The 24463-nt window shown below is 38.3% G+C and overlaps 1 protein-coding gene across 1 annotated transcript in view; it reads left to right on the top strand.

Annotated features, from left to right (window-relative positions):
- Positions 1-18223: 18223 nt before the first annotated feature.
- PLPP3 (phospholipid phosphatase 3) overlaps positions 18224-24463 on the top strand; it is a 77596-nt gene continuing 71356 nt past the window's right edge. Inside the window, exon 1 of the mRNA XM_063298009.1 lies at positions 18224-18949. Within this exon, the coding sequence (XP_063154079.1) occupies positions 18811-18949 (139 nt within the window). The 5' untranslated portion in view covers positions 18224-18810. The remainder of the gene's footprint in view (positions 18950-24463) is intronic.

Raw genomic sequence — 24463 nt, 5'->3', positions numbered from 1 at the left:
GGTTATGACAGCCTTTCCAAGTGGCACCTTCCAGAAGCGTTGGGACTGCAACTTAGAATTGCAATCCAGGATGACTGAATTGCAATCCAAACATATTTGGGGCATGCCAGATTAGGAAGCCACACAATTACAGGATGAGTATATGGAACAAAAAGACATGGTTTTAATTGAAGTATTAATGAAATACTCTATCCAATGGTGGGATGCTGATGAGATAATTTTTTGTACTTAATATTTTACAGATGATTTTTCAATAACTAGTGCTATTCAGTAAAAACGGGATCAGATTTTACACTCATCCAGTCTATTGCCCTTATTGTTGTGCCTTAAATGTATTGATCTTCATCCACCTATAAATTCCTGTAGAAGACAAGGCTATATGTACACAGTATAACCCAAACTAGATAATCACTTGTTTAAGAAATTGCATGGCTGGGGAACCTGGTTCCAAATCAAGCTTTTTCTCTAGCTCTGAATACCAAATGACCATAGCAATATCTTCTAATACAATGTATGCCTATGTCCTGGAACTTGGAAAGAGTATAGCCCATCTACATGCATGTTTCCTTGTCCAGCTTGCTTCCTGGCTGGACTGTGGATTTAATTTATACTTGTATTCCTAGCCTTTAGTCAAGGAGCTTTAGGTGACATACTATACATGTTACTTCTGCAACTGCTCTACCTTACTTTAAGATGTTCAAGGCCATCCAAGCTTGCCTGAATTTGAACTGTAGTCTCTGATGCAAGACTACCATTCTATATACTTCCTCCCAGTGGGTCTCCAAAATAATATCCCCTCTGTTGATGCACTGCAGCATTTGAGTTCATGCTGGTTGCATATGAATATTCATGTGTAGGTAATGAATCTCACTTGCTACTGTTCGATGCTGTTTTACCAGATCTGCTGTCTATCGATTGTGGGCCTCCCAAAGTCTTTAAAAAAGAACATGGCTTAATTACACTTCAGATCCCACTGCTACTGAATGCAACCCGCATATGTTGTCATGCACATTTCTAATGCCCACAGGTTTGTATCAACGCTTGTCTGTGCCACTAGTACAGCCTTGGCCTTGTTCAAAGAACAAATAAATACTGCACTGCTTTGCCCCCCTATCTTGTAGCTACAAGGATTTTCATATCCAGAAAACAGCAAGGTCTTTATCCTAAAACTGCCTGTGTGGCCAAGAAATGGAAAACTTTTGCCCATGGAAAATTACAGAACTAAGCTGGTCATACAAGATGGACACAGCTGTGAGTGGAGGGAGAAGACAAAAAACACTAGCTTTTTTTTTTTTTCCCCTTCCAGGATAAGTAAAAGAAGAACAAGTCTGAAATCCTATTTATACTGTTTTGGGAGTAAATCTCAATGAAATAAATGGATGTTTATTTCAAGTAAATACAGTAAATTTTATTTACTTATAAATAAAAATGTGGATGATTGTTCCATAGGTCTCAGTGAGCTTGGTGCAACGTACAGGATAATGTCCAGGCAGATGAATGCAACATATCGTAGCACTGCACTGAATTTTGAGCACAAAGGCAGCCATGAGGAGGGGAGGAGTTGTTATCACAGGAATGATTTATTTTTTTAAAAAAACCTCCATTCCTTCCCATATAATGTGTATAACTTGTTCCAGTGCTCCTTGTTTCTTGTCAGCTCTAATGAAATGAAATGGAGAGAGTTCACTAAATTTAGAATTCCACAGTGTTATATATGCTTATTTATTACACTGACATAGTTAGGCTGACATTCTGTAACCATGTATCTGGGAATAAGCCTCCACTCCACATTTTCTAATTATCGTGCTGTACAGGGTGATCACAAGCATGCAATTTACGACAGCTGCTAGTTGTAAGTGTGTTGCTATAGCTTGTCTATTGTAAGCTCCGCTGAACTCACAGGACTTGCATGTAAGCAGAGGCTGCCATAAGGCTGCATTGCAGAGCTACCTCATCAGAATATGTGGGCTTAAAAAATATCTAAGGTAACTTGCTTCAGTGCCTTTTAAAAAGAGAAAAGAAAAAAAAATATGTTGACTCTACTGTATTGATTTTCACAACCAGGCTGTATCTCCACAACAGCTCATAAATCATAGTAGAGCATATTTGGACAGTGTAGTTATTGTACCTAATAGGAAAAGGGAGAGCTTATTATCTCTGACACTTCATGTTCACTGACATGAATGGAAAAAGAGGATGGGTTGTTGGGTTTTTTATTATTATTATTTTTTGTGAACAAAGGGGAGGATTCAAAGACACAAGCTGTCTTAGAGAAGTTTCAAGGACAGCGGTGTCATTTTAGATTCACAAACTTGATGCTGTAAAAGATTGATGTACTTTGACATGGCAGAGACAAATTAGCCTAGATTACTATGCCAGTATGTTTAAACCAGCCTTTCCCAACCTGATGCCTCTGAAAGTTTTGGATTTCAGCTGCCACAATCTTAGTTATCATGGAGAGTTGAAGCTCAGTACATCTAGAGGACATCAAACTGAAAAAGGCTGGTTTAAGGCTGCAGCATTAGAGCAAGGAAGAAATAAAAATTACAAATATTCTGGACTAATATTAGTGTTCTGTTTTATGCAACTAGTACTCCATTGGCAATTTTATGCATAATTATTCAGGGATAACTCCAGTTGTATTCAGTGAGTATAGAGCTACTCTCTATATCAACGATTAAGTTTCCCAGCACTGAACAGTGAACAGCAGAAAATCTGTTTTGAAGAAATTTATTTTCCAGACCCTTTGTTAAAAGCATTGCTACTGTAAAATCACAAGTCCTACTATATCAGATGATGCTGTGCCAAAAATTTCTTCTGTATTGTTTTTTACCATTCTCTTATTTGGCAGCAACTTGCACCAAAGCCATAATAATTAGTCAGGGGTTCACTCTTTCATTGGATACCTGATTCAAACTGTGCAGAAAATATTTTTTAAACCTCAGATTCCCTTCATCATCATCAGGAAGAGGGTGTCTTCCAAAGGTACTAAACAAGAGTCATGCAAACAACATTAATTTGCACCAATATTCAGAACTATGAATAACCATGAAAATGCATTGGAGATTTGGAAGCCAATGGTAATTTATTATAGTTCCTGGATGCTAGTACAACAATTGTTCAGTGTGATCCCCTCCTCTTTCAGTTCATTGAGTGGCCCAATCCAGCATTCAGGCTCAGCATCCAGATGCTAGTTTTAAACATGTATAATCTCTCCTGAACTATCGTATCATATTGATGGCACCCAATCCCCAAACCCTGACATATAGATGTTAAATAGCATTGGGACAAAATAACATTCAGTGGTACCCCTCATCTTAGCTACCAGGGTCCAGAAGCACAGACACACAATACTACTGCCTGAGATCATCCCTGCAAGTAGGAGCAGATCCACCATAATACAGTGTCCTGAGTGTCTTAATTAATGAAGATGGTCCTGGAGCATATGGTGTTCAATGATATCAAAAACCATTGAGAGATCAAACACGATCAATAGAATAGCATCCTCTCTGTCTCTCTGCTGTCAGAGGTCATCTATCAAATGCCATATCTGATCTGACTGAGAAGGGTGAGGATAATGAATCTCCACCAAGAAAGTCACTGTGGTTGTACAGATACCATTCTCAAGCAACTTCACCCAACATGTGTATTTGTGATTCAGCAGTACTTGGAAAAATCCTCTGGATTCAGGGAGTACTTCTTCAGGAAGAGATGGACCCCTTCTTTAAAACTGATAAATTCAGCAATGCCTAGGGCAGTATTTCTCAACCTCAGGAGTTTTAAGATGTGTGGACCCAGCCAGCATGCTGACTAGGGGAATTCTGGGAGATGAAGTCCACATATCTTAAAACTGCTGAGGTTGAAAAATACTGCCTTAGGGAATGAAATCAACCCTCTTGGTAAGTATGAGTAAGCCAAGATGTGCAAGGATCAAGAAAGCAAGACAAGTTCAAGTACTTGTCATCGTCATTCAACCCCATAAAGTGTAATGACAGGAGGAAGAGCCACAGAAAGGCCAAAAGAAAATTTTATTCATAAGCTTAAGAATTTAAAGAATCTGAAATAAATAGCAAGATGCTAAATAAGATTTTGATCTTAGAAAGTTATAAACAGACTAAGGGTCCAGATAAAATTGAAATACTGAAACTTTTACAATAAGATTTTGGGATTAATTTTAAAGAACAAACAACTTCTTGTAGGAAATAGATCCTGTTTTGGTTTTTACAAGACATAACAAAGATAAGCAATTTCATGAGTTAAAAACTGGATGCTAGAGGAGAGTTTTTAGGTAGAGGAAAGATTTACAACCCTGTAAAATGTTCCAAAATGTTATAACAATAAAAAATACTGAAGGAGACTTTTGAAGAATGGAATCAGAAAATAGTAACCCCAAAATAAACAATGTCAATAATGATGTCTGCTTCTATGGATAGCATATGTCCAAAATACATTGTTGAAGAAATGACGGATGAAGAACAAATTTTATCTGACAAGATAGAGATGGTATTGAAAGTGGATTTACAACTGATGGGCCAAGAGAATGACTTAGAAAAGGATGTTTCACTGGATCTACAGAAGAAACTGGCTGAGGTTTTAAAATTTTAAAGGGAAATACAAATGACAAACCAAGAGAGTGACCTGGATAATTTTTCCTATTGGATTTACAAAAGAGGCTTGTTAAAGCCTTGAAGAATTCTGTGAGAAGGGACAAAGAAGAAATGAAGAAAAATCAAATCCTATGATAACATTTGAATGAACTAAAGATTAAGACTGTTAGAAGTAAAAGGAAAGAATATAAAGTTAGTTTATTTGATTAAGGTTAAAACAAGATATGTTGTTACTTCTGGCAAGCCTTTATGGACTTTCTGCTGAAACCAGGACTGAAAAGATGATGTTTGATGGATTTGTCTATAGATAAGAGATGGGATATGGGATGAAGAGATAAATGTTTGGAACCTTAGAGGGAGTGAAGAGTCACTAAAATTTGTTTACACTTGAGACAAAGGTTGGAAGTCACTTCTTTATATATTTCTTTTCTCTTTATTATATTATTTTTCTCTTCTCTTTCTTTCTTCTTGCACTTTTTATTCCTTCTTTCAATTCTCTCAACTTTCTTTAAGTTGAAACTCTATAACCTTAGTTGCAACCACACGAAAATGAGGTTGACACACACAAAGACACACACATTTTTGAATTACCGATGTTTATTTCTGCTGGAATGTCTAATGATTTGTTCTCCTATCTGCCTTAGTTAATAGCCTGCCGTAGTTACTCTAATTTGGTTCTAGATACTTAAATTTTACAGCTGAACTATCTTGGATGCCACAAGAGATTAATTTCAAAATGCAGATATCATTTATTGAAATAGAAGCTGAGGGGGTAAAAAGCTTTGGAAGATTTAAGTAGTGATAGGTATATTTAGTGCCCTGGCAGAATAGTAATTGTTTCAAATGCAATGTAACAAATACAATTTTACAAGCAAGTGTTCATTCACAAAGGATTTTGGTAAAACTGAATTCTTGTACATCTTGGAAATGTATGATAATACCATTTTTTAAATCCATTCATCATAATGTTATCCATCTTTATCCTTTCTTTTCATGATGATAGTTTAACTTTTGGCCATAACAAGTATTACTAGGCGTTAGCTTACTGCAATGTGTAAACCATGCAATTGTTGTTGTTAAATCACAATTTAATGTTGAGCATTATGAATTAACCAGGGGCACTATAGCTTGTTCAAAAACCAGGGTTAAAACAAACTCTGGTTAGAACGTTTTACATTATGCTAGGTTCTCTGTTTGCTTTGTCAGGGTATACCCAAGGCCGAAGGAAATCTTACTGTGTGAATGTGGAAATGCCAAGGCTGTTGTACAGCTGAGAACAGTAAGTAATCAGGGAAGAAGGCTCACAAGATGAGATTGCCAACACCTGTAAAGTGACTCGGCCAATCATATTTGGTTATATAAACAGTATGGATGAACAGGTCTGTGTTGATTAGGTGGTGTTGAGTGTTATTGTGAGTAGGAACTTGCTGTGTATAATTGCTGTGTAAGAATTAGCTTGTAAAGTGCTGTATATAGTAAAGACTATATAGTTAAAGAACTGGTCTCAAGCTGATTTCTTCCAGCTCCACTCAAGGGTTGTGGTGAAAGTGCAGCTCTGATATGCTTACCATACTTCAGTGGCACAGGGATGGACTCACATCATGTAAAGATGTCCAGCACATATTGGTCCAGCACATGTTTATAAGTATCATTTAGAAACATGATTATTTCAGATTCAAACTCTTAAAGTGTTTGGTTTGAACAAAGAATAAAGTGAAGTCAAATCTTTCATTGAGCATATAAACTGTGTTGCAAATTAAAGAGCTATAACAAGCACAACAGAACATGTGAAAAATCACAAAGATTGAGTGTTTTAGTTCTGCAGACAAAACCAGCACATATAATACACATTCAGTTGCAATCAGTGTTACATTTCCTTGGACCTGTTGCACATTTGGAATTATAAACCCAAGAGATTTGACCTAGGAACCACCCAAGTAAAAGTGTTGTCCCTATAATTAAGTTCATAGACAATTAGCTCCATTAGCAAAATACCAAATATCCAAAAGTGATAGAGTTGGAAAAATGTATACATTTGGTTGATAGTTTAGTCTGTGTGCAATATTGAGTTTTCATAGATATTGAGTTAGAGAAAGAGCTGGAAAATAAAGAATCTTTGAATGATTTTTCAGAGTTTTGGTTCATTTTCTTAATAAATTAACCAGGCTGATACCTGTTCCATCTTTTTAAGGTCTTTGGGGCTAATCATGCAAAAGGATATGAATGTTGCTATTCAATACCTCCTTCAGTCCCATATTCCATTCAATCCCATGTCTTTGTCAACTGATGAATTAAACAGGATTTTGTATTGGACTCCAACAGCCAGAGATGGAAGATACATCGTGAGAAATATAAGAGTAGCAGAATTTACATGCATACATGCATATATACATACATGACTCAAGATAGTTCTCCAAATTAGAATTTGGCAACTCTTTATATATATATATGTATATATATAGGTGAACAGAGATCCTTAATTTTTTGTAGTGTTATCTCATGCTTAGACAAGGAGACAGATTCTCTTCATCTATTCGCCTTGTCTGTACATACAAATCTGGAAGTGATTTTTCTACCTTTAACTTAGTCTCTTTCCTCCATTTCCCTTCTTTCTGCCGGTAACTCTGGCTGTTTTGAATCATGTAAACAATTTCTGCACACAAAATTTAAACATGCACATGTATACTCAAAGTGCCTGATGAAAGGCAAGAGTTTTAATAATAAATGAATTAAAATAACATTCAAGACCAGAGTCATCCAATAACTCCACTGCACCAAGATTTATAAAACTATGGCCCTCCCATTATTGCAGAACAACTCCTAGCATTCCTCATTGTCCACTTAGAGTACAAAAGTTCAAAGAAATTGCTCCTACTTTGGCTCTCCCTCCCAACCTGTCGTGACATGTTGGGGGACTTAGCTGGATGCGGCTATGTATTATTTCACAAATTATGCTTCCTAACTTCAGTGGATTATCAAGAGCAATCACCCGCCTTGCAACTGTAGGAATGGAACTTAGTGATGCACTGAACATTGCAAAACAAACTGAGAGTGATTTAAAGCAAGCAAAGGGGAAAGTGGCTGAAAAAATTAGTGATAAATTGCAAAGAGTGCTGCAATCTAATCTGGGTTATTCAACACTTTGCAAAGTAAGTAACGTTCTAAATGGACTCGAAGCAAAATTTGAAGACTTCAAGCCAGAATTTTCTCCAGATGAATTTGCTTTTTCCAAATTTGTTCCTATAACCTCTTGTGATGTCGAATGGAGTTTCTCCAGATACAAGAACATACTGGTAGACAACAGAAGGAGTTCTAAGTTTGATAACCTCAAGATGCATGTGGTTATCCAATGCAATTCTGCTGTTAATGAAAACTAATCCAGGGATGACCATTTTACTCTCAAAATGCTCATTTGATTCCTTCAGTACTAGCACTTCTGCACTGGAAGTGAAGAAGAATAAACCTTTTAATTTGTGTCTGTGTGTGTGTAAGCACAGATTTTTAAAAATTGGGTGCTAATTTCAGAAAAATTGTAAAGTCATATTTTTGCTTTAAAAGTCATATTTTTGGTTTAATTGGTCATATTTAAACGGTTTTCAGGACATAAATGCTTGCATATTTCTAAAATTTTTAGGCTGTAGAAATCCTCACCCTAGTGATGAGCTTCTGGGCTAATAGGCCAGGGTCTAATTAAAACTGGTTTCCAGCTTTACATCACACCAAACTAAACCAATGAACCAACCCTATATACTATAGAATCTGTAGCAATCTCACTTGAAATATAATGACCAGCAATGTGTTTCAAAGACAGACCAATAAAAAATAAGCTCTTCTGGAAGTTCTTCAGATTAGACCAATCACAAATTCACCTGGATGAAGAACCAACCAGAAACTGGCTTTCCAGAATTCCGATGACACGGCCCAGTTAGAGATTAGTTCTGTTACAAATACAAGAGCTCAGTTGGTTCCTGCTCAGTTGGCTGTGAACTGCCAAGAAGTGCCCTACAGAACAGATCACTTCCACCTCTGAAGATGCTGGCCACAATTGCTGGCAAAACAATTGCTGGCAATAATTGTTTTTATTGTGAACCACCCAGGGTCCCCTGTGTCAGGGAGATGGGTGGTGATAAAAATTTGATAAATAAATATAAATAAATAAATAAAACGTCAGAATACCAAACAATTAGACCACAGCCTATTAACCTGGAAGCTCTTCACCCCTGCAGGGTCCCAATACTTCGAATTTGTAATGAAGATATCGGTCAGCACTGTTCATGCAAGGCAATATAACTAATCAAAATATATAAAATCAAATGTTATTTTCCTAGCTATTGGCTTTAATAGACAAAAGAAAAACGGGTGGGGGTGGAGTTGAACCACTGCCATAAATTGCAGCGAGAATATAGAAAATGTGAGGAAGTGCAAGGCTGAAATCAATAGTCTGCTCCAAGCTCTTTCAAAGTCTTAAGCAGGCTGTAAGTTCCTCAGTTTTGTTTCACAGCATATGCTTTTATGGAGGCGAAGTTTGAAACCTGGTTAATGTATTCAAGATTCAATCAAGACGTTTACCTTGATTGTATTAATATGTGGAAGCACTAGATGGTAGTATTTCCTTCTCTTTGGGTTGATAAAAAGGCTTGCCAAATTTCAATTCCTTCTGTGATGTGGGGGGGGGGGGAGGAGATTGCCCCAGACAAATTTGATTCAATCCATAAAATAGAAAGGGTTCTCTCTTAAGAAACTTTATTCAGACATGTGTTTACTGTATGTGAATTCCTTTGCCAGACTGTTCTGTATAGTTAGTTTGATAACAGCTTCTGTTTCGCTTTTTTTAAAAAGATGAAATAAGGAAGAATGATAGTAAGTGGCACTTCATTTTGAGGATGGGGAACCATTGGTAGCATGATGCCATTCATATGTGGGACTTCTGAGGACTGCAGATGCAAATTAACTGCCTTAAATATGTCTCATGTAAAATTGATTTTCTGGAAGATATTAATTGTATAATTATATGGATTTAGCTGAGTTTAGTAGGACATTCTCTGAGCAAGTAGACTGGAAGTAGAATAACAGTCTCCCACTTGTATGTATTTTCTCAGCATATACAATAATGATTTCAGTTAAAATTCAATGTATTAAAGTTTTGGCTGTTTGATTAGGCCACAGGATCATGTATTTCATATAGCATGCCATTTAACTGTGTTCCACTCAGGCTGCATGTCTAAACTAAGGAGTAAGCCGCATTATAGGTATTGTCTCACTTTGCCCCAAAAGTTTAGGTCTATCAGGGAGTATGCATAGGACCACAGCCATGAAGTCTGATCTTGTTGCTACTGTTTACTTAGAAGAAATTCCCGTTGAAATTTTCTTCAGAAAGATTCCCAAGTATCAGATCAATGCATTGGATTCATATTTAGTTATACTTAGATATCTTTTGAAATTATTGGGTATTTAGCTAAATGTGACAGATCCCTCTAAAATCTCAATAAGCCAATTCTAATTATGACAAAATCTGCACTCCGCCCATTGACTACTAACCAAATCTGTTTACGTTTGGAATGCTAGATACTGCAGAAAAGAATGCGGCTTGATTAAAGGCAGTTTCACCAAATGATCGCATTTTTAGTCAATTAATCAATTACTTTTGCAGAGTCCTTGCATATAAGTAAAACATTTCTGAAGCCAGAAGCACATTTATTTTTAGATGGGAGACACATGTTGTATGGGACTCAAAGGAGTACTGCTGCTCATGTGAGAGACATGAGAATGCATCCCAGAAGATAAAGCTTGCCACTTCCACCCTAAATGTGCATTTGTGTTAATAATTGTATCTAAATCTGATTCCCAATTAATTGGAGGCATATTTGATGAGTAGGTAAAGGTAAAGGTTTCCCTTGACGTAAAGTCCAGTCGAATCCGACTCTAGGGGGCGGTGCTCATCTCCGTTTCTAAGCCTTGGAGCCGGCGTTGTCATAGACACTTCCGGGTCATGTGGCCAGCATGACGACTCAGAACGCCGTTACCTTCCCGCCGAAGCGGTACCTATTGATCTACTCACATTGGCATGTTTTCGAACTGCTAGATGAGCAGGAGCTGGGATTAACAACGGGAACTCACCCCGCCACGCGGTTTCGAACTGCCAACCTTCCGATCGACAGCTCAGCAGTTTAACCCGCAGCGCCACCGCGTCCCTCATTTGATGAGTAGCTTCAATGAATAACTGTAATGCTATTTTATATCTGTCTTTTAAAATTAAGCCCTGTAGGATCTGAAGTACAGTACTTTCTTTAAGAACTTTATATAGGGATGTACTTAGATATAAAATCCGGTGCAAAAAATAGGGACCTATTTCCCTGCAAACCTATTTTGGTTTTCTGTTTAAGCATATTGAAATAACATGGGCTTGTACACTTAAGTCTATTCTGAATTGGGGGGTGGGTATGAACCATCAATACATTTTCTGATATTGTGCATTTATTTTCTAATAGCTGTTCTGGATTTTTCTGCTATTTTCTGTATAAAGATAACAGGGGCAACTTTTCCATTAAAATTGAGAGGTCTTTTAAAAGAAAACAAATTGTAAGCTAGCAAAGGAACCCTAATCTTTGGTTCAGAAATACTCTTTTAGGGATGTTCCCTGACTTAGTGCTAGATCGTTTTCCTTTAGGATCTACATGTTGGACTTCATCTTAGTTGGCAAGACTGAAGTTCCTATTCATAGCAGAAATCCAAAGACTGTGGATCAAGGGGGTTAAATTTCATGTACAAACATGTCATGACATTGCAAGTCTTTTTAGTATACTAAAAATGGAAATGATTTCCACACTTACTTTCTTTTTTATGGGGCAACAGTGGGTGAATATTTTTATTATGGTCACTGACCAGAATTGCAAAAAACACAAAACAAAAACACATTAAAAATAAAAATAAAGTAAAAACAGAAAAAGATAAAATACTACAACTGGTGATGGGTTTGTCAGTGGATAATCAAAGTCTGCCTAATTGTATAGGCAGTATAACAAAATGTGGCTACGTTCAAGAAGACTGAATCATACTGATCTGATAACAACAACTGTACATTAAAAAATCAGAATTTCCAGGGTGTTTTAGCAGGTAAGGAGTTATAAGGCAGGTCCTTGAGTCCTTAAGCTACAGTACAGCAGGACATGAGCTATAGTTTCAAAAGCGCCTTGTCCACAGAGGCACAGTCTCAGCTCATAGGGGACTTTTTTGTATCGGCCCTCCAAAACTGCTGCAGGGAGAACGTTGAAGCATGTTACAGCTATGTGGTATAAGTATCTTGCTGGTTTGTGGGGCAACAGTTTATCTTGTATGGGTAAGAGTCTCTTTTTTTCCCCACCACCTTCCTTCTATTCCTAACGGATTAAAAAAATATACAATTCCTTATTCAGTCTAAGAAACATAAAATTAATGCAGCAGATTATCTATCTATCTATCTATCTATCTATCTATCTATCTATCTATCTATCTATCTATCTATCTATCACTTTCAGAAAGTGAAACCCATTAAGTGTGATGGGGTTTCATTTTGAGTATACAGCTGCAGTTCTTATTTTCCACAGTTGGCAAATTTGACTGCTGCAGGGCAGGGTATGAATGAGGGCATCTGTTGTCCAAGGCTGATATAAAAGTTGTGTTATTTGCATTTTCTATCAAGTTTCATTTAATTTCTTTTTCACCAGTGTCATGTCAGACATTGAAGAATGTCATAGTGATGGAAGTCTTCCCCAAAATATTACCATTACCAGTTATGATACCAATTATTTTCAATAAAATGAATATGGGAATGTTTTGGGCATTATTTTCTTATTGCTATCGATAAATAAACTGTAGGGTTTATTCAGAGCATGTTCTCTACCACTTAGGTCAGAAATAGACCCAGTGTGGTGTACTAGCCAAGGTGTTGGAGTGGTACTGGGGAAACCTAGGTTCCAGTCCATCCTCATTCATGAAAACTCACTGGATGACTTTGGGCCAGTCACTTTTTCTCAGCCAAGAACTTCACAGGGTTATTCTTGTGGGGGAAAGTGGGAGGAAGGAATGCTAACTATGTCACATTGAGCTCCTGAACAAAAGGGAATAAACCTAGCAAGTAAACAAACAAACAAACAATTGTCCACACATATGACACAGAAGCTAACCTTAGTAAAGAAGGCCAACCCTTCAACCTACAATCCATGTGCATAATAAATGAGAAGTAAGCTTAATACAAAAGACTTAAGAGATTTGTGTAGGATTGCTCTCTCAAAGGATCCTACCCTCACCTCACCCCCCTCCACCCTTTATACTGCTAGTAATGTAGCTAGGTAATTGTATATTATAAGTTTGATAGTCTTATGGATCCTATCTTTAGATAGCATTTATTGTATTGATTGATTGATTTTCAAATGTATAGGGTTTAAACAAATTAATGTTCTGTGTGCCTTGATTGTAGAATAGATAATGCTAAATAAGAGGGACATAATAAATAAGTTTATATCTCCTTCCTTGTGCAATGGCCTGTCATAATACAGGTGGGTTTACACCGCAGATTGCCTTTTGTGTGTCAACACAAGGATGCAAGAATCTGTTCTTTAAGGCCAGAATTATCCTCCTTGACTTGCTACATTTGGATTGTTGGGCCTAGCTCACTGCCAGTCCGGATATTTGCATCCAAAAGGCTCTTGGTCCAAGGGCACCCTCTCTAGAGAAACTGAGAAAAGCCTCTGTCTGCATTTTGAGAACTACACTGAGGGACCCAGAGCAATCCAAATCTGAATAAAGCAGTTTTCTGTTTCCTAGGCTAAACACATACTACATTCTCAGATGGGTTTTCCAAATGCAAAATTGAAAATTTTCAACCTTGTTTGTTGGATTTACATCCTCCGTTTCATTCAGGAGCTTAAGAGGGCATACACTGTGCTCCCTCTTCCCATTTTTCCTCACAACAACCCTGTGGAGTACATTGGCCTGAGAGGTCGATGAAGATTCTCAGTCATCCAGGTGGAATTGTCTGTAGGTTGAGTCATGGCAACTGGATTTCTTTCTTTTTGGTTGAAATGTTCACTGCTTGTCCAAGAAGCTTCTTCATTCTGGGCCAGACTGAAGAAGCTGCTTGGACAAGGAGCGAACGTTTCAACCAAAAAGAAAGAAATCCAGTTCCCATGGCTCAGCCTACAGACATTGGCCTGAGAGAGAGGGTAACTGATCCAAAGTCACCTAGTGAATGGCAGAGGGTGGACTAGAACTTGGGTCTTCCCCGGAACTTCTTGTCAGTTTTTAGCACAAACAAGCAGAAACCAGATCAACCGGGCCAGGCTGAAGAAGGTTGGATTTGTATCAGATGTAATCTAATACTGAGCCAAAATCTGGTCGAGAGTGCTACAGCTGGTACTGTTTTTATCACACATCTTTCATCACTCTGAAACATCCTTGATTGCCAATCTGAAAAAATACTTAGAAGGAGCTCCCTTACGATGCCTTCTGTTTGTATTTAACTAAAGTGTGGGAAGCCAAGGAGACGGTAGACGGCTGGAAGGAAGATGATTGTTGAAGGAAAAGCATGACCCTTAGCAGTGACAGTAGCAGCACCATGGAAAAATCTTGTGATGGCGGTTCCTAATGATGTCTTGCATTGGCTTTTAATTGAAATATGGGAAACCGAGATGGTTGCAGTGGTCTGGAGAGATGATTGTAGTGTAAAGGACAGAATATTCACAAACATCCCTCTTGGTTACATTACAGCTAAATAAGGGCAAATACTTTATACACCACCCATGAGAATTTCACTGAACTTCTCTTTTCCTTTGACAGAAAGCGATTTTTTTCTCATCAAGTTAACTGAACGTTGGTAAGAAAGAATGCAAAATTATTTTTCTGCAGGTCGCTAATTCAGAATGAAAATGCTAAGTTTCCTCCTCTCTACAAATTCCATGCATATGAAATGATGGGTAGAAGGGCATTTAGAATCTTGATTTCTGACTCCATAACTGTTATGGTAAAAAACAGCTAAAATCTTCAAGTGTCAACTATTTTGCTTCAGAGTAAATGCTAGTATATCACTGCTTACAGTATGGAAGCATGTGGATTATTTTGCCCATCACTTTCAAATTTTCATGGCTCAAATTTTTATATCTTCCCCCTCCTTCTCCCCCCACAGAGCAAAAAAAAGGAATGGGTATGTTAAAAGCATTAGGTGAAGTGTGCATTATGCTGCTACATTATTCAAGTCAAATCTATCTTAATAATGTAAGAGTTCTGTGTCCTGCCTTTGGAGAGTCAGAATTATTCTCATGCCAGGCATTTAGTAAAAGAAGCTGTATGATTCCCAAGCAGCTTCTAATGATCAGGAAAGAAAAATTAAGTAGTAAGAATAATCCTAAATGAATAGCGTAAATGCAATCTCACAATTTGGGAATTGCTCTTACCCAAATCCCAATATGTCAATCATTCTGTACCATATGAACAAAGCAGTTAAGCTTTACTTAAGGGACAAGCTAGATGGATTATCCAGTCAAGGGTAATGTGTTATCCTTTCCCCTATATACAGAAATTACACCTAAACTTACAAGTTGGTTCTATACCTTCCCAGTATATCTGCAAAGGATTGCCATGATTCAATTATTATTCAATTTGGGTGTTCATGCTTTGTTTCGAAAAGCTTTTTCCATCCATTTCAGTGAAAGAAATTGATTTTTAAACCTTTCTTTGTACAATTGTATACTAAAATTTATTAATCAGCAAAGGTGATGCTAGATTCTTTCTGATTTTTGCCAGTATAGACTAACATGGCTCTCTTCCTACAAAGTAGAGGTGAATATGGACCTGTACTTGGACTGAGCCAGAATACACATACATTTTTGCATGAATGAGTACACACTATATAATGTGTGTACACACTAAATAATGAAGGTGGCGATTATATTTGTGCAATAGATAACAGTACTTGGGCTCTGTGTCTGCTCTATATGTCTTATCCTGCAAATCCTATATAAATAACTCTTGGTTTTCCTGGAACTGCAATTAATTTATGAGCAAAATTTTAAAATTCTGAGCTTTTTAAAATAATTTACCCCAAGTTTACTAGTGTCTTTCAGTTGTTCTGAGCAGAGCTATTCACTGTTTTAGTTTCTAAGACATGTTTTCAGCCTATCTGGCTACCAAGGCCATTCTTCAAAATTCAGAGGATGTTAAGAGTGGCTGCTTTGCTTTCTAGCATGCCAACTTTCTGTTTAAATAAAATATTCTTTAAAAAGTAGAATATGACACCAAGGATAGTTTATATATCATTCAGTTTCCACAAGCACCATGCTGGGGGTAAAATCAAATAAAATAAAATCAGGTAGATTTATGGTGGGGAAAATCCCTCATGTGACATAGAAGGTTCCTGCACACAAATATCTTGTAGGTTATCAAGTTATTTAGATATATAATGTGCAGAGATGAATATTTTGAATATGAAAGATGCACACAAAGACCCTGCTGCATACAGGCTGTCGCCACAGGAGACAAAACACTTCTGTGTTGTGATTGTCTTTATGTCTACTTCCTTCCAAAGAAGCATAACTATGGATTAATGGTCATCTGGATAATCCAAATAACACATACCTATTTAGGCTAAGCTACCCTGTTCTAGGATGCTGACAATCCAAAAGGAAGGTAAATTGAAGTTTTGGAAAAGCATTATATTAACCTTCTAATGCTATGGTAAGATTTGGAAACTTTTTTTTTAAGTAACTCTTCTATGTTTGATTGTTATCACCCTAGCCAAAGCTTTCATCTCATTTTCTTTCCCAACATACTTGACAGGCAGGCTAATTTGACAGTTGCTACTACTGATTTCCCAAGACAATTGAGTGAACACCTTTTTAAAAATATTTTTAAGGTGGCTAAATCAGTATGTCAAATTCAGTTCATCCTTTTTTTTTCTTTACTAATATTGCCCTTGTACACACATATTCATAATTGACTGGATTGACACATTGTAACTAACTATAAAGTGTTTTGAGAGAATATTTAAGGAACAGAAGTAGCAAGGAGGTAAGAGCTATTTAATCAAATATTTTATTTTATTTTCTCCAGCTGCCTCACTATTATCATTATATTCCATGAAACAGAAGCTTCTCTCTCTCTCTCTCCCCCCCCCCACCCCTTTTTTGCAAAGGAAGATCTGTCAGGAGTGGGGCCATACCTGCCCCTCAGCCCCTTTTCTGTAGTTCTCAGATCTACCCACCAGAATGCAGTACTGAATTTCAACAGCACGATTGTTTTATTAAAAAATAAGAAACAAATAAGCCAATTATGTCTCCACTGGGTTTAATATATCTATTTCATTAACTCATCACCTCCAAAACACAGCAGGGTGTTACTATCCAATGGTGTTCCCAGGGCCACCACAAGCAGGTGTGCAAGTTGTACACTGCATGAAGGCACCATGACACAGGGGGTGCCGAATGATGGGAACTGTAGTAGCCCAGTCCCAGGTTGGGCGAAGGAGCCTGTCCAGTTACCATTCCGTGCATCTGAAGAAGAGGGACAACGAAGCACTGGGAAGCTGCAGCTGCCATGTGACAAGAAACTCCAGAAGCAAAAAACTTTTTGCACAAAAGTGCTTTACAGGTCAGCGGCAGCCCTGGGGGTCCCCATATCTCCACCACGCTTTCTCTATCCCTTGGAAGGTAATTTTGAAAGAAATGCAACCCTAATTATGGAGGGTAAAAAGATGAATGTTCCTGATCTAGGTCATCAATTAAGTAAAAGCTCCACACGCATGCTGCTATCTGATGCTTACAGAGGTCCAGTTTTCTAGAGGTCATATGTCCCTAAGTATGGCAACAGCGCCCAGAGAAAGGCATTCTGCACATACGTATAAATATTCCTGCCTGAGAATTTCCCCTCTTATTAAGGAGAGGAATGATTTGGCTTTAGTATCCCAGGATGATTCCAGATTCTATCCTGCTAACATTTTAAGCCACCTGCTAAACAGTTTGTGTGAGGCTCCCCAAAGCCCTCGCTGCTGAACTGCAATTTTTAATATGATGCAAGCAGAGTACATCGACGGTCCAATTTTAACTAAATACAATTAAACCCAATTTAATTTTATTTATCCTTTTCAGTCTTCTCCCCAGAAAAGGTTGCATTGCCCTGTTCTTAAGTCAGACAGGGTTGCAACTGCAGGGGAGGGGGGGAGAAAGGGGCATATGCCCCGGGCGCCGCGCTGGGGGGGCGCCAAAATGGGCGCGGAATCCATGCTTTAATACATAAATGCGTGAGGTTTTCCCCGCTGTTATTGCTGCTGGGACTTTTACTGAATGAAAGGACACTCGTCGAGGCGCGCGAACTTTAATAAAGTTACCGGCCACGGGCGGGTTGCAGGTAAACAGTACGCCTTACACCGGCGAGCGGTTGCTTTTCCCAGTCACCGCTAGGGGCGCCCGCAAGTCTGTTTTCTGGGCCGTTTTCGCCTCTTTACGCTCCGCTTCGGGCGGAGACCGGGACGGGGTGGGGGGAACGACCACGAAGTTAATTATCATATCTGCCAGTTTAAGGAAGGGGGTTGTACTTGGACAGCGCACAGTGGAAAAGGACCTGACGAAATAAAAGTAGAGATACAACCAGCTCGATCCCACAGTACCGGTGGCGGCGCTAGCAGCGGTAGCAGCAGCGCAGCTTCTGCGATATTTTGTGGGTTTGAATTCGGCTTGCGGGCGAGGTCTTCCTGGACGCTCGCCTTTCTCTTTGCCTGGCCCCCCAACCCCATTCATTAGCAAACGAGCCTCCTCGCCAAGGACCGAGCTGTTCTGGCCGCTGTTTGGGAACAGCCGGATCCCCGAACACGCTGTGTGTGCAAACTTTTTTTTTCCTCCCAACTTTTTGAAACTCATCCTTTTAAAGGAGCTTTCATTATTCTTTATCAGGACTTAATAACGATCGAGAGGAGGCGAAGGGAGCGCACACTTTCCGCGATCTGGAAACTTAATTCTAAGCGGCAAGTCAACCCAAACAAAGCTTGCGACCCTCTCCCATCGCCGCCGCCGCCGCCGCCTCCAGCAGGCGAAGATCCGGACGCGAAAAGCCAGCAAGCGGCAGCGTTTCCAGTGCCTGGATTTTCTGCTTTTTTTTCGCCTGACGTCCCCCTCCATCAGCTAGGTAGAAGACGCCGTTGCTTGGAAAGGCGATTTCGGTTCCCCATTCCCACCAAAACATGCAGAATTACAAGTACGACAAGGCGATCGTTCCGGAAAGCAAGAACGGGGGCAGCACTGCCTTGAATAACAATCCAGCCAAAAGCTCCAGCAAGAAAGCTTTGTTGGTTTGTCTCGACCTCTTCTGCCTCTTCATGGGTGAGATTTGAACCGAGCAGATCCTTTCTCCTGATTTAATTCTCTTTTTCCGGATATCTCTTTAAAAAAAAAAAAAGGCAGTCCCAAACTTCCAGCGTCGGTCGTTGCACAAACTTTTCTCTCCTACAGCCTCCCTGTGAATACTAACCAATTCTCCTGTTCTCGCTCTTCGATTGTTCTGCCTGTTTGCAACTTTCTTCCTCCCCCTTTTTTCTACATACTTGATGACTGACTTTCTCGAGCTGATTTTCTGCAAGAATATTGTTTGGGGCTTGTTTGCACCATGTTCTCATTTGCCCTGCGAGCGGCTCCGGGGGTGGGGTGGGGGATCTCAACACTTCACTGCCTTGCCTCAAGTGACTGTGTGTAAGTTACTGGCAATGCCCTCTTTCAATACGAAGCACAAGTCCCCCCGCCCCCTTAATAGGCTTGATTTTACTCTAGGCAAGCACCTAGCTCTGAGTTTGAATCGAAATAAAAATGGATGTCCTACCAGCGAGCTGAGCCTCGTGTAAACAAAGCATCACATCCCGACTAGCGACTTTAAAGGCAACTGGGCAAATGAGGCGCCGTTTCTGTTGGCTAGATTCAGTTGGTTGCTCCTGGCTAATGGATGAGCTTCATAAGTTTTCTGTGGTGGGGGCGTTTTATGTATGCTCCAAGTCTGAAGAGTGTCTGTGTGTGTGAGAGAATCACAAGGAAAGATGCAATTTGCAGCCGTTGTGACAAAGTTGAAAATGGTTGCTAAAGGGGATGTAGGCTGTATCCTACATATCCACACAATCATAAATACCCACAGAATTGTGATACAACAAAGCCATAGTAATTGGTGGCTTGAAAGCTTGTTTTGTGGGCTTCTGGGAGAATTGAGAACTTTGACAACAGCAGTATCCCTTTTAAATAAGAGTTGTTGTCTTCTGTAACATGTGGAAGGGGCAAGTACTAAATAACTCCCTCCCCTTGCAAGGCTCCTGTGCCTTGAATAACTGTGACATGCCAAAATCCAATAGGGGAGCATGCCTTTGTGCACCTAAAGGTTACACTTTTAAAATTTCATAGTACTCCACAGCTGTTAACAGGACACAGGGACCCTCCCAGAAGACATTTTGGATAATCGTAATAGGGCTTGTTATGCTTTATTTATGATGGCTTCAGTTTTCATGAATGACAAGGAAGTGGTGAATGTACATAAATGCAAGGAGAGGATGGGACTTGCTCAGTACAGAAGCAGATGTTAAGCGATGTTTAGAAATTATGTCCCTGGTAAACATTGATCCATACTGCAAACTATCCAGGAGTGGAAGTTGAATCTGACTACCTGTATTTAAAAAGATAGTTTTTCAGTTAATCCTTCTAATACTGCAAAGAAAATTTACCAAACATAACTGATACTGTATGATACCCTAGATAAAGTACTGGGCTGTTTTTTTTAAATAACCCAGTGCAGAGAAGAGCAAGAATGTGCCACAAATGTCTTATGAAGATACGATCCAAAGGATTGTTCCTTTCAAACTCCTCCAGCTTCTCCACTTCTAATGTATGAGATGTATGGGTGATGTCTTCTTCATTGGTGTGGGGGAGGATTTTATAGCTAGTAAAATAATCAGATCTGTGCACTTTAGTGAAACAGGATTATATTAGGGTAATTTCTATGTTTATCCACTCAACAGGGAGCAGGAACTACTCTTGCTTTCTAATATATAAATGTGTACTCTCATCAACTAATATCTATGATTGCATACATAAACTTATCTTGAAAAAAAATCATATGATAAGCATATTAGCTGTAGACCACAGGAAACTTACAGTCATTTATGCTAAGTAAGAATCTGGCTTTGTTGACCTCTATAATTTGGTTGCAGCTGTCCAGCTTGCACAGTCTGATGGGTTTATAATAATGATGATGCATACATATGAGAGGGTTGCTTTGAACAATTAAACCTTAATTGGAAAATACCTATACTATAGTGTCCCATGACTTAACACCTTCTAAATGGGATAAGATTACGATTTCTAGCCATCGTGATTGGAAATTCTGGGATTTGAAAGGCCAACCCAGTAAACTTTATGGGAACAACTGAAAATACTCTATTAAAAATACATCATAGATATGATTCATGCCACTCAGATTACTGCATTTTAATAAAATGGCATGAATGTGGCCTTATTCTGTGAAATTAGGACAATCTGTCACATTGTTGAGTATCGTATGACAATCAACATTAGGTAAGAAGTAATGTCTCTAGCAGTCTTCCTGACTGATGTTCATACTCTTAAATGCCAAATTAATTCTGTGGTAAGCAAATCAATAGCCATCTATTTCTGTATCACTCAAGTAACTGAGTGAAAGTAATATTTTTTTATTCAAGTGATGTTTTCTCATTAACTTCAGAAAATACAACTAGTCTTATACTTCTGACATGTAAAAATGATGACATTTTGAAGCAAAGTGTTTACTTAATAGTATGTTTATACTTGTACATTCCTCAGTCTTACAGGCTAAACAAATCTCAGAAAGACTTATGTTCCAATTAGCACTTAAAGAGAAGACATTGTTTTCTCCCTCATCTGCCTTATGCATAATGATCTATGGAAGGGAATGCAAACAGGAAAAAGAACATAACTGTAAACTGAGACTAAGGGCGCTGTGGTCTATTGAATAAGGTGCAGTTAAAGGTCTGATCCTGTTTCTTAAGCATAAGATAGCCATATATCTTGGGATTACAGCTCCCACAGTACTCAGCTATTGATCTAGGAAGTGCTAGTTGTAAAGTAACCTAACACTTCTGTGCTTTGGCTATTCATTATAAATAGTTGTGCTGACTTTGGAATATAGTTTTTAAATCATCCAAAATTTTGAGTGATTTGCATTGCTGTCAAATAGATTAGATGATGGAAGGTCACAAGTTTGTAAATAGGAAGCAAATTGATTTTGGCAATGGTGCTGCATAATCTCCTATTAATGGGTAACAGTCCTGAAAAAGTCACAGATCCACAATGCTAACCTTTCTGTTTCATGAAAGACACCACATCACAAGTGTCTTACGATGAGACAAGGCTACAGTAGCGTTATTTATTTATTTATTTGTCTATTTATCTATCAAATTTGTCACTGCCCATCTCCTCCGACTGGAGGGACTTCATTATGGCATAGATTCTTTATAGGCAGTGTTTTCTTACGTTTGCAACCAATTATGTCATTCTGCTATTGCACTCTTCCAACCAGGAGATTAGAGGCTGATTCCTTCCAGATAAGTTGGGTTTCTGACTTGGAATTGTGGGGGTTGTGAGCACCCTGTTATTATTCTTGAGCAAATGTCAGATTCAATAATGTGATATGCAAAACCTATTCCACAAATGATTGCTCAACTCACTATCTTGAACATTTTTCACTAGCTTACCATTAGATACAATCCTTTAATGACTTTTAGACTGGAGAGTGCTAAGCAGGTAAACATATATTTCTGAAAATTGCAAAACAGTGAAACATACTCCTGGAAGTAGGTTAAATAGGAAAACACGCCATCATGGTGATTTATATCATTTGAGCAGTTAAGTCATTACACAGATTTGTCATAAAATTAAGTGAGATTTAGCTGCCTTGTCTCAAGTTCTTTGGGCCCAGTGGATTTGTCATTTTAATGGGATGTCTGGACACGAATTTGGTCCATTGGAGCCACTACATGGGGGTCTGTTAAACTGAGGTTTCACTCTACCAGATTAATCATATTTTTATCTGGTAATACTTCCGTCATCACACTGACATGGTTCATACATCAAACTAAGCCATAATGTGGTTTGTTTAACTTTACCTTGGCATGTTCTGTGCACCCAGCTGTTGTGGATTGTAAATTGTAGCCTAATTAACATATATGGACCCAGCCAATAGTGATTTATTTCAGTGCTTACTAGGAGCAATTCCCATTGAATTCCTGATACTTTCCTTATGAATGAAGTTAGGCTGTCATTTTAAGCATAGAGTACAGTACAACTTTTCTGCTTTAGAGGAGGCAGTTGTAGTGAGAGCTGTTTGGCCAATAAATCAGAACTTGTTTAAGAATAGTAATAACCTGCTACTGTATTCTCTGATGAAGCCTCCAGCTGGACACAATACTATTATTTGCATATTCCCTAAGGTCCTTCTAAAAAAACCCCTTATCTATTGGAAAATCTAGCAGTTATTATTTTTATCATGATGTTATGGTAATGTTAAAAATGCTTTGCTTTATTGCAATAATCAGTTGGCTTTCACATAAAAATACGCAATACAATAGTATGTCACTTTAATATCCACATTCATAAAATAGATTGTCTCTGCTTTGAACATGTTTTTCTTCATTCTGTCAATTTGGCTTAGTTTCTGTAGACTTTTCTGTTCATCTGGTCCCTATTATTAGGTGCTAATATATTAGACAAAGATAATAGTTTTTGTCTTCCCCCCCCCTTTGCTATCCCATAAAAATATGGACCTCAAGGATCTGGAAGAAATAAACTCATAGGTATGCACAACATAATTTTTATAAGTAGAAACGTACAAACCAGTTTTCTAAACCAAAAATTAAATTCCTGGATAGGTGCTTTGCTTTTATCAGCATCTAGAACATTTATATTGTAGTGGAAAATGTGATCCTAAAGTCACTTAATAGCGAATAAGTCTTACTGAACAACAACAGATTATTTTACTTCTGAATAAACATGCATGAGGTTGGCTTGCAAATGTGGTAAGAAATCCATTTTAATTCTTGAAGATCCTTGTGACTACCAGCCATCAAACACTTAGAAGTATGCTCTGTTAAATTCATTGGGGCTTGTAGGTAGACTTGGATAAGATTATTCTGTTTGCATGGTGATTGTGGTGATGACTGGCCAGATACATAGTCTTGGGTCACTGACATAACACAGCTAACAAAAAACCCTTGTGCTCCAGCAGGCCTCTTTTACTTTATATTTAGTGTCATTTTGCATGTTGGAACTTGGAATGAAAAGCCACAGCTTAATGCTAACCATATCTACTACTGTAGGAAATAAATCCCATTGATTTTAGTGGGACTTACTTAATCCCATTAAATAATCACTTCAGAGTATTATGGCCCAGCACTACTCATGTATACTTGGAAGCAGTGAGGTTTCTTTCCAGGTAAATATGAACGACCTAAGATTTATGAGCTGAGCTCACTGTAAACTTTCTTCTTGATAAAGGTGGATAGGATTATTGAGTTATCAAGCATCAAGTGAATTTACATTTCCAATGGTCTCTGTAAATCTAGGAAGAGCAAGTGAATGGCCTTTTCCTGTGAACATTCAATTAACAACACTTAAAAGTGGGCATCTGTATATCTTCCCACAGATCTATGTACTGTCCTTGCACTGGATATGTGCCAGTGTTCTTTCACTCCATGGCAACAGTCAAGGAAACACAGATTTCTTTTTGGCTTTCCTTTCCTTTTCTTGTATAGAATATGTGGATTCAGATTGTCACTCCAATTACTGTCAGTCATTAATTTTCAGATCCCT

Source organism: Candoia aspera, chromosome 3 (genome assembly GCF_035149785.1).
Source record: "Candoia aspera isolate rCanAsp1 chromosome 3, rCanAsp1.hap2, whole genome shotgun sequence".
Classification (NCBI taxonomy): Eukaryota; Metazoa; Chordata; class Lepidosauria; order Squamata; family Boidae; genus Candoia; species Candoia aspera.
This window is presented reverse-complemented; position numbering and strand designations above follow the sequence as displayed.